Here is an 11,590-nt window from a genome sequence, read left to right on the forward strand (position 1 = left end):
ATTTATTAATAATTACGGACATTACGGACAGCTTAATAAAATAAAGCATACGAACCCCCACAAATAAAATATAAAATTATGATTTATAAAAAACATACAAACATAAGATAAAACAAAATTGTTTATAGTTAATTTGATTTAGAACAAAAAATTATATTAAATAAGTTCTATTAACAGTTTTTGAAAACGTAAAAAGGAATAAAATTTAAAAAAGGTTGAAAGCCTTAAAATTTTTTTGAATGTCCCAATAATTTTTGGCACTCAAAAAGACAAAATATCTTAACGATTGTTAGTATCAATTTATATATTTTTGATCATTTCTTCATATTGACAGAAAGTACTTTTTTAAAGCAACAACATTAATAACATTTGCAAAAAAAATAGACATTCTGCTGGACGTAATCTATATTTCACCGGTTCCATCGACTTTTCTGCACTCCTCTTGTTTTAATGACATCAAAGACACATTTAAAGCGTTTAATTCGTCATATTATTGTAGGTCTCACAGCAGGAGCTGCCATTCCCATAGTCATTGTGCGGGGAATTGGAGGTAAATTGCAGTAAGATAATGAGATAAGTGGTCAAGGCTCCGCTGATCTGTTGTGAATGATAAACGAATTAGGAAAATTTATGAAAAATATATGCAATAACTTACCGTAAAGTACAAAGTGCGGTCAATGTTAAACAGACCAGCTGCGGTAAAATTTATTTTGAGATGCATTAACTGCATGGAGAACTGCTGCAGTTTCTCCTTGACCTCAGCACTTTTGGTTTTATTCAGTAGGGAGTGGACTATTCCTCCGGTCTTCTCGCTTTTCTTGATTGCCCGATTACTTCCCTCGACAATGGATATAATGGCAATCAGATACAAAATCATTTGACAGGAGAAAAATGTCACAAATTCCACTGTTTTGAATTTACTCTCGCGCTTCGATTTTCCCAGCAGAGTTTCCAAAACATAATAAGCATCGAAAACGATAATTAGAAATGCTATAGATATAATGGTCAGCAATTGGTAGGTAAAATATTTGTTGGCCGTTGCAGCTGCCTCGCAAATCAGATGATGTATCTCCATGGACTCCTGAATGATTTCAGCCGGATCTTTGGTTACTATGGTGTACATGGAAAATGAATCGAGGCACTGGAGTGATCGCTGTTTTTGGGTGACAGCTTTCAGCGTACGAGAATCCCATTGATGAGAAAGATTTTTGAGGACCTTTAAGAAAAACAAATAAATGTATATTACTTAATTATTTGAAACTTCTTATCCTACTCAACCTTATTTAATGCACTTAAATAAATGCGTAACTTGATCATCAAATTTCCCGCCAGAAAGGAAATAGCACATACTATAAAATGTGGCGAAAAATAACTGATCACCGCAGGTAAAGAAAATGTGACAGTATCTCTTAAGCTGATCATAAGGAAACTACCGGTAATATACACCGTCATACTGCCAACCAAAATCATAACCAACTGATTCATTTTCCTCGAAGCTGGAACCTGATGCATTGCCACGCCCACCCGCGGAAACGCCTTCGTCTCCAGTCCATCGAATAGGGCCAACACTTCAAGAAGTTTTCTCCTTTTTAACAGCGATATAAGTAATATGGCAAATATTCCCAGCATTCCGTTGATCTTTTGCAATCCAGCTATCGTATTAGAGATATCCGTGATGAAAAAGTTCGACATCAACGAGGATCGATTGATGGAGCTGTACAGAAAGTTTCCAAAATATATGGCCATTCGCAAAATCATGTTGATGTAGCCCCAATACGATGCTGATAGTTTGCCTCTGCCTTCCGAAGAACTGGTCACATAAAAAGGCACAATTCCGAGCCAGAGGGCCATGAGTATAGTCAAACGATAGCAAGTATAAACGTCTTGGGGACGATTGCCCAATTTCTCAACCAAACGCCTTAAGAGCCACATGACGTATGAGCGCTCTATGAAGGCATTGTGGACATGGAATTCGGAAAGTAGGATAAGAATCGCTAATAAGTTGGAGAGGTCATTAAGCGACGGCGAGTGGTAATAATCTTTACGACCGATATATATCAAATTATACGAAGAGCTAAAGCCTTGTACATCCAGCCATTGAACGAGGCTTAAAGGCTTAATAGTTTTTTAACTGGTTTTAATAGGAATCGGCTTATGAATGCTTTAATTCTAGTTTCAAAAATATACAAATAATTTAGAAAAAAATTAGATTTCTTAAGAAGTGAAAAAAATGAGAAAAGTCTACTGTCTCCTTGAATTTTTTTTATTATTTTACTCAAATTTTTAAATTTATTACTTAATTTTTTTAAATTAAGAATATAACAGATATACAAGAATGTATTTGCACATATTTAAAACAATATTTTTTAATAAATAAGGAAACCCACCTGATTTAGTACATCGAAATGCTGCCACAGACGATGTAAACAAGCCCCAAAAAGCATTACAACGCTTAGCAAAAATATGTGGGGTACATAGAAGGCTACAGCTGCTGTGTAAATAGGTCTTACGTCATTTCGCATTAACATCCAGATAGAACTGATCAAATAACTCAGTTGGACACCGTTAATGAGCAAAATTTGCACGTGTCTTAATCGCATAATGGCAGAGTAATTAAAACATACTCCCAAATTAAGCAAACGATCATCTATGAAGGATATACGATCCCAAATTCGGATAAGTAACCGAACTCGAATACTGCTGCAGAGGAAAAGAATTGTCATCCCAATCATGCCGATGAATTTTTGAATAGAGTCTCCAACTTTGGATATTTCCGATTTGAAGAAGTATCCCACAATACTTTGCTGCTCAATTAGAGCTGCTAAAAAGCAATAGCTGAAGAAACTCAACTGGAGAAAGGCATTAAGGTAGCCAATTTTACTAGACCTATACTGCATTTCACCAACATGACCTCTCAAACGAAAAGGGGTCAGACCGAGGAGATAGGTGTAGAACAGTAAACTTTGCTCGGCACCAAAAGCATTCCGAGGACGAAATAATTCGCACATTAATTTAAACATTTCTTGATACAGTTGTTTATATTTTTGCAACAATTGTTTTAAAAATAGCTTGCTTTGTAACCGAAAAAGAAACTACTTCATGGATACCTCTGCAAGTTCCTTTTATATGCTTCTCCAAAAAACTTTCTCCAGTGATTAGTTTTTAAAGTATTTATTATCCACACCTTGAACGTCATGACGGGCTTAGTATTGTCTACTTTTCGCAGTTGACAGGTCAGGTAATGGAAACCCGTCCATCACACACCGACAAAGTTCTCATTTAATGGCAATTTCTGCGGGGTTTCATCGTTTATGAAATTATAAAGAGGGAGTTGCTATCTTTCAGTTGGCTGGTTCATGGTCAGCGTTTGTGTGGCTAATTAATTTAATTGAATTAACTGAAAGAAATTGAAAACCCTTTAAAAATAACGGAGTCGGTATTTAACTACTGCCGTTATTGCTCAAAAGTCCTTTGGGAAATACTAAATTAGCTCGAGTCATTTACCATATGAAATATCGCAAACATATTAAACATATATTGTAATTATTCCTTTTTAATTTTATTTAAATATCCTATAATAAATTCATAAAATCTACTAGCTCATGAAACTTATTTCAATAAATTGGTTTTAAGGAGAGATATGAAAATTTTTTTGCCAGCGGGTTTTTAAATCCATACATAGTTTTTTAAATGAAGACGATATTTTTATTAACGCACTTGTTACGATTATGCTATTTACTTTCATTTTGTATGATGTTATTAATCTCCTATTGAGTTAGATTACGTTTTCACCTCCGAATTTCATTTATTACCTTATTGACCATCACCAGTCGCATCTCCACCAGATATGTAAAGCAGGTAAAGAGCGCAATGGCTATAGCGATGACCGTGTGCTGGATGAGAAAGGTGAAGTGGAGGGCCAATGTGGGCGAAACTAACGAGGAGTACAGAACCGAGAAGGTGCCACAGGTGAAGAGTAAGTTGACCAAAAACATGGAGATCAGGATCATATAGCTAAATCGCAGCACCTTACTGTACATGATCTTAACGCCCACCGTCTGCAGCTGCATGTCCATGGTGTGAAACTTCTGCAGACATCTCTCCAAACGATGATTTGGTATAAAGGCAGTCAAGTATATGACAGTGACTCCAATGAAGCCGCTTACAATCTGCATCATATCCCCAAAATAGGTGATGCGTGATCGAAAGAAATAGCTGGCCACCGATTCGCAATTGTTATATATGGTAAGGCTATAGGCAAAGCCAAATAGAGCAATATGCATTATGCCATTTATGTAGCCAAAAATGGTTTTCTTGATGGTTCTCTTTCCGGTTTTGCTATCGCAACTAATGTAGAAGAAGGTGAGTCCATGGATGTAGGTGACGTGGAAAACTGGACGGAGGCACTCGTAAAGCTGCTTGGCGGTAAAAAATCGCCGAAATCTACGGCGCAGGGGCTGGCACAATCCCGAACCCACTTCTATTTCCGGCGTATCCCTATGATCCACCGACTCCTTCGCCGTTTCTATATCCATGACTGCTTCGTTCGAGCTTCAACCGGCGACTGACGCCAGGGACCGTAAACGATTTGCATTTTACCAGGAAAGTCGCCTGGAACTTTGTGGGTGGGGTCGCTCGGACAAGTAAATAATTTTCCCATTTTCATATGTACTACTACGGGTCTAGACAAGCTGCTGTCCGCTTATGTTCTGACCATTAACCTATTAGCTTAAGCTGTTGCATTTTAATTAATGTCTCTACCCGCTGGGGAACTTTTTCCCCAGGGTAATCCAACGATTTCCCCGCTAAAAGGGAAGTTTTTCGTGTATCCATTTAGATCAATGAATGACCAGAGACTTTTTTTATTCGGCCCCCCCATAAGCCTAATGAATTTCATGGTTTCCATGAAATACCAAAATGAATTTATGGCGATTGTTTGCAGGATATTATAGCTATTATATTGTGTGTCCTCTGAAAGATGCGATTTGGTTAGTCAACCAGGAGTTATAGCCCTCATATATGACAACGAAAATTACTCATTCATTTTATTGGTTATGAGGGGTCAATTGAGTTCTTCACTTTATCTAAAAATGTAGAGGAAAAAAAAATATGTTCGCAGTTAATGTTAAGCAAAATTGGCAGAAAACCTTGAAATTTAAATGATTTTTTATTCAAAACATGGAAATGGAATTCAAATTATGTGAATACAAAATGATATCTTTGTCTGTTTGCATTTGAAGAAACTTAATTTTCTAACTCAGAAGTCCAGAAATTTTTAAAATTTATGTTTTAATTAGTTTTGGTACTTTTACAGGTTTTTTTGTTAACTAATTTAAAATGACTGCTTACATATTTTAAAAAAGCCTTAAAGTAGGCAACATATGTTATTAACCACCAACTAGGTCATCTACCAAACAAATAATTTACATAACGAAGAAATTTAATCCACTTTCCCGCAGACCAAGCTTGTTTGCTAAATTGTCTAGCCTTTGTTATTTGTTTTTTGCCCCTCCAAAAAGCAAACTTAATTAATATATATGTCAAAGGGAATCATAGCAAATAATCTACTTCGACAAACTAAAATTTTTGGCACTCCCGTGTGTGTAACTAGGGCTCTGCATAAATTATTTTTCACACTTGATTTGTGCTTAAGTAATAAAGGCGATGATAGAAGCGAATCCCCCAGTGAAAAGCCCGTCACGCATCTCAGACACGCTGTCTGCAAGTAAATATTTACCTGAACTTGTTGGTCGTACTGATACACCCCCACTCACCTGATTGATGATACTGAGGCGCCGTTCGAAACTAAAGGCAATCACACAGAACAAACAAATCGCAATGGAAACGACCGAATGTTGCAGGAAAAATGTCATGCAAACGCAGAACGAGGGGGTGACATCCAGTGAGACCAGCAGCCGGAAAACTCCCACGAAATAAACTCCCAGGATCAGAAGCTTGAAGATCAGCACCAGCAAGGAGTACCGAAAAATCCTTGAGTATTTCACGCGTATTCCAATGTTCGAAAAGTTCGTATCCAAACTGTGCAGTATGGTTAGGGTGCCCAAAAGCTTGCAGCGTTTTAGGATTGCAGAGGTATAAATCACAGCACCGGCTATTAGGCCATTAAAAATCTGCAGGCGATCACCGATGGTTGAGATCTCAGTGCGAAAAAAGTAACCCACTATGGATTCGCCCTGCCTCAAGGACGAGATATAGCAGAATCCACAAAGGCAGATGTAAATGAAGATGTTGAACACACCAAAACAGGACATCTTCAAGTAAGATTCTCCCATTTTTCGCCTGACCACATGGAATGGCGTCAGTCCGTATAGAAAAGTTAGGAAGAACAGAGGACGCAGTGCCTCGTAGACTTGCGAGGAAATGAAGTATTTGCGCACCCGACGCAGAGCGGACATAATGTTTAAATCGAACTTATGTACCGGAAGCGGAAATGGGAAAAATAGAGCCAAGCGAATCGCACAACCGTTCGGGTGCAAGTGACAACACGAACTGGCTGGAAAAAAAGGGAAAAACAGCAATGACTGCCAAGCGACGGATGCAAACGAAGTGAGCTGAAGGATAACGAACAGGTCGAGGGAGGAGGAGTCGAGTGAAGTGGTCGAAAGAGGATATAAAAAGAAATGCCGGCTGGTGAAAGCTCATTATTATGTTGTCTAGGATTCACAACAACAAGTGACAGGCTATAGCAACAAGTGTTATCGTTTTCTCACTCTATCAAGCTATCAGTGCGGGCACAATAGACTAGAACAAATCGGATTATTATTACATTAAAATGTAAATAAATAAATATTCCATTAACCGTCAAAAGTTTTCAGCAACGAAAGGTATTTTCGTAAAACAATATTAATAATAATAATTAATTTTAATTGGGCTTGTGGTTGCCTGGTTTTGATAAACTATGCATTGTTAATGCAAGTTTTAGGTTTTTAATGCTTAAATCATTTTTATTCATTAACACTTAGGGCTATTTTTTATTTTTATTTAATTAAATTGATTATTTTTTTAACAAATTTAAAATTAAATAATGTTTGGATATTATATTAAATGTTAAAATTTAAATAATGATGTATATTTAAATCATTTGCACTCAAATTAATAAAAAAGGACAAAGTTAAATTGTATGCTACATATTTTTCTAAAAAAAAAACATTTTTGTAAGAGAACAGTCCAAAAGAGCATCACCGATTTTTTGAAAGCACAGATGCCTTGAATTTAATTCAGTTATTAGACTATAAAGATAACTGCCAGCGAGTGTGTGAGTATTCGTGTGACGGACAATTCATTATCTTCATTATCAAGCGACACTCTAGTAATCTCATATCTGGTCACACTCGAATAAAGGGTGAATATGGAAATAAAGGCGAAGGATAACGAGGGGAAGTTTTCACGGCCATTGCTTTTGCCATAAGCTGATCAGATTTCTTTATACAGTTTGCTTCTTGTGTACAGGGAACAGGGATTACTATGATTGACAGGTGATTTATGATGATTGGATGGCAGATTTTTTTGCAGGGAGAAATATATGTACCTATACCTCAATTAAGTTGCTTTTTGTTAAATAAAGCAAACAGTAAAAAATGGTAAGACTTAAATAACAAAACAATTTTTCTAGTAGTGTGTGCAAGTATATTGATATATTTACGTTATGTATTCTAATATCAGCCAAGCAGTAAATGCCTTATTTTTTTATTTTTTTAATATTATTTTAATAACAGCTCACCTTGAGTAGACAGGTTAAACGTCGCTGGACCGACCGCGTCATCAGACAGAACATACAAATTGTGATGGAAATGGCCAGGAGTTCGTAGACCAGGATAAAAGTCAGTTGCCACGAAGGGTACACCTCCATTTTCGAAAGGCAAACTAGACAGGTGGACAAAAGGACAGTATCCAGAATAACAACTAATGTTGCTACCAGGACTATTAGTCCCACAACGGTGTTGAAATTCACCGGACTTCGTAGACGCTCCAATTTTTGGTCAACTTGCACTATAATCTTGACAGATCTTAGAAAATGTTTGCGCAGGAGTAGTGGCAAAATAAATGTAAATATGGCCACTATAATGCCACCAATATCGTGGACTTTTGTGCTAATCTGGGACACATGATTCCTCATAAAGTAACCAATTAAACTCTCATTGCTCAGGTTGATGTAGGTGTAGCAGTAGGCGAGCAGTAACCAACGTGAAATGGCGTTTATAAATCCATACCAGGATTGCTCCAAGGAACTTTCCCCCTGTGAATTTTGCCTCACCAAGAACGGAGTAATGCCTAGAACGTAGGCTGCGGACATCATCAGGGCCATGGAACCGTAGACATCCCTGGCACTCAGCCAGTAGCGCAATCGACCCCGGAAGCCGCGGAAACTATCCACACCGTAGCGGATCATTGCTCGACCCCGAATAAATTACATTTCCACACCCAATTGAGGTTCAGTCATTTCGCTGAAGTGCAGTCCTTATCGCAGATTAAATTGTAGCGATTTGGTAATGGCTGTTGTTTGCTTAGTTGTCATGGCAACAGATTTAATTGGAGTGTCATCAGAGATTGATATCTGTATCTATCTGTATCTATCCATTCGGTCCGGTCATTATGGGTCTTCAGGGATAACTGATGTAACATTGATAAAACGTGGGTTAAAACATATCCTCAGTATAGTCACATAAAAAGCTTAGTCGAGCTAAAAATGTTTACAGAAATAATCAAAGTAAATAATTCAGAATGGGTATGGCACTTTAGTTCTTCATAATAAAAAAAAGGGGTTGAATACTGATTAAATTAAAGTGAAAATAAAAGTAACTGCAATTTTTTGATACAATTAGGTGGGCATTAAACCTTAGCAAAACCTAATCCATTGTTATTTACTAAAACCCTGCTTTATGTACAAACTTCAAAGTAAATCTAAAAGAATCTCCTCTTTCTTATAACTTGCAAGGAAACAAAAACTGAAACTTAATATTTATGGTGAAAAGCAGTTGCAACGCAAGATAAAAATCCACATTTCCAAAGATGTGGAATGACAAAACCAAACAAGACGAGCTAACTAGTGCCGCCATCATCTTCATCTGCTGCCAGCAAACTGAACAATGCAAACGAGATTGCATAATGTAACCCCCCAGCCTAATGAGCTCCCAGTTTCAAGCTCTCAGCTCCAACATCGTGCTTCAATGCAGCAAATCATGTGTCTGGCTCAGAATTTTTGTCGCACAATTTGTCCAAAAACACTTCAGCAAGCTCGAGTCGAAACAATAACAGAGTGTCTGCGTTGGCTGAGTCTCCCCCGAATATTCTGTCTTTCAAATTGCTTTCCTATGACAATGGCGCCGGCGGTAAACAAAATCCATCCTAAGGGGGCAACAAACTTTTTTTATTTTTTTTTCGTGCAGCGCAATGCAACGCTTAGTACTTAGTTATTTCAAAAAGTATACTTCACTTCATTTCAGCCAAAATATTTAACTTAAATTTTAATAAGTGTCCATATTTTTTTCTTATATAAATAAATAACTTATCAAAACCCAAACACAAAAATCACAAATTGCTATATTTAATCAGCAAATATTCTTCTTTCATGTCCGCTTAAAAGCTTATAGCAAAGTTTAATTATTTATTCAATTTTATGAAAACAAAGACCATATTCGTTTACCTGAATAATATTGCGCCAAATTAACAATAACAAACAAAAACAAAACAAACCCTTTCCTTGACCAAAACTAAATTGAACCAAACAATTATTTGAACAATTTTGTATTCCAAACGATTTGATGCGAATTTATTTCAAGGCCAAAAATGATCAAGGCTTTGTTTCAATTGACAAAAAACCGGCAAAAAATTGTTACTTATAAGCATATAAATGAAATAAATAATTGTTGATGGCGGAAAATGCTTTGGATAATAGTCAGCTGGCCGAATCCACGAAATGCGCAGAAACCTCTGACATTTTGGCCATCAAAGAGTGGCGAAATAAATGTTGGTTTTAAGTGGTGGAGTTGAAGAAGCGATGAGTTACAGAACCCAAGGTGCCGACGCCACGTGATGCGGTAAACAGTCAAAGTCAGTCACTGGGTTATGCTAACCTCAGAAATGTGTATAAATCTAGTATACAAACGTGGTAAACCATCGACATCTACATTCGCCAAGGAAAAAGAAGTTAATTAGCATCAGCGCCTCAGCCCAAAGTTAATTATGTTATGTTATTGTAATTTATCATTGTTTACGCTTTGTGCAAGCACTTCTTTTAAAACGGTAGCCAATTTTTTCTACATCCCAACCTGTCCATGAAAAAAATATGTTTTATCATTGTCCATTATGAATAAATTTAATTTCTTGTTTTGGGAGCTATTTATTTATTGTATTTATTGTATTAAAGTAAAACAAAGTTTAAGTTGCGAGTACCAACCAACTTACCAACTTCTCCTTTTTTTTCATTTATATCACTGTAATTTGTATTTTATTCGAAAAGGAAACTACATATTTAAACCCAACAAAGACCACTCAATCGAAATGAACTCATTTTGTAAGGCCAAACATTTCTTGAACCGCTCGCAATCAGCCCGATAAAGAGTTTTTATGTCAATCTAATGATGACTTTCCTTTGGCAATTGCCACGCAATGCGAATGTTGCGTAACAAACACAATAAAAAAAAAAAAAACAAAACCAGCCAGAAATCGCTGCTCAAACAATGAGCCCAATTGTAATTAAAAAGTTGTCTGAGGGCGGCGGGGATCGGAGATGTCAAATGATAGATTAAGCGACCCAATTATGAGTATGTGGCTCCGAGGCTGCGTGGGATTTTGCCAATTTTGTGAAATATGTGGCGAAGGAAAGTGGAATTGCAGTCAATGGAATATTACAATCCCACACCGTTCGTGATCATCAGCCGAGGGCCATAAAGTGCCAGCATCTCGTGCGTTTGTTTGTCCATATCCATGACGCCTAAGGTCTCTCGTACTTAACTTCATGGTAAGCGGAGTTTTAACTTTTTATTGTTGCTCCGCCGGCGAGACCCATTTTTAATTGTTACTCGCCTCTGGGTAACCCATTTGGACTGGAGTGCAGATCTAATTGCAGCCGCAGCCATGGATATGCTTTTGGATTTGGTTTGTGTACTTTTCAGTTTCGGGTGTTTTTGTGCGGCGGCCTTTTGCAAGTCAGCGTTCTTCAAGTTCAAGTTCGGGGGCTCCATCATTATGGCGTTCAAAGTTTGGCGCTGTTCACACTTAATGATTTCACACATCTGCTGCTGCTGCTTCGACTGATTTTGAGATCGGATGTTCGGATGCATAAATCACTTAAACAAATGCGTTCAAAGTCACAGCAAATAACAAGAAATGCAGGCTTAAGCTTAATATGGGGGCCTGAACCTTAAAATACTCTAAGCAACATTATTTTATTTATTTTAATGTAAGCTTTGATGACTAGAAAACAAATATTCTAATTGTTTATCATACAACTTTTTGTATTAAAATAGACATATTATAAATCTGTTTTAAAAAGGTTTTAAAAGAATTTAAAGTCCTAAAGCCTAAATTTTGTTAAGAATCTCAAAGTAGCTACATTTTGTGTATATTA

General features: G+C 36.9%; 1 protein-coding gene across 4 annotated transcripts; it reads right to left on the minus strand.

Moving 5' to 3' along the window:
- Positions 1-398: 398 nt before the first annotated feature.
- LOC108138045 (putative gustatory receptor 28b) lies at positions 399-8,410 on the minus strand. 4 transcript variants are annotated; one of them, XM_017260018.2, is made up of 3 exons: positions 7,742-8,410; positions 656-1,216; positions 399-597 (listed from the first exon to the last, which is right to left on the minus strand). In XM_017260018.2, exons 1-3 carry the CDS (start codon positions 8,408-8,410, stop codon positions 478-480), a joined length of 1,350 nt encoding a protein of 449 aa, XP_017115507.1. In that variant the 3' UTR covers positions 399-477. The 4 variants fall into 4 exon arrangements, with proteins under 4 accessions (XP_017115507.1, XP_017115509.1, XP_017115506.1 ...); XM_017260020.2 differs by lacking the exon at positions 7,742-8,410 and adding an exon at positions 5,775-6,475; XM_017260017.2 differs by lacking the exon at positions 7,742-8,410 and adding an exon at positions 3,813-4,550.
- Between the last annotated feature and the right edge of the window lie 3,180 nt (positions 8,411-11,590).

The sequence above is a fragment of the Drosophila elegans genome, unplaced genomic scaffold, assembly GCF_018152505.1.
Source record: "Drosophila elegans isolate 14027-0461.03 unplaced genomic scaffold, ASM1815250v1 contig_814, whole genome shotgun sequence".
Classification (NCBI taxonomy): Eukaryota; Metazoa; Arthropoda; class Insecta; order Diptera; family Drosophilidae; genus Drosophila; species Drosophila elegans.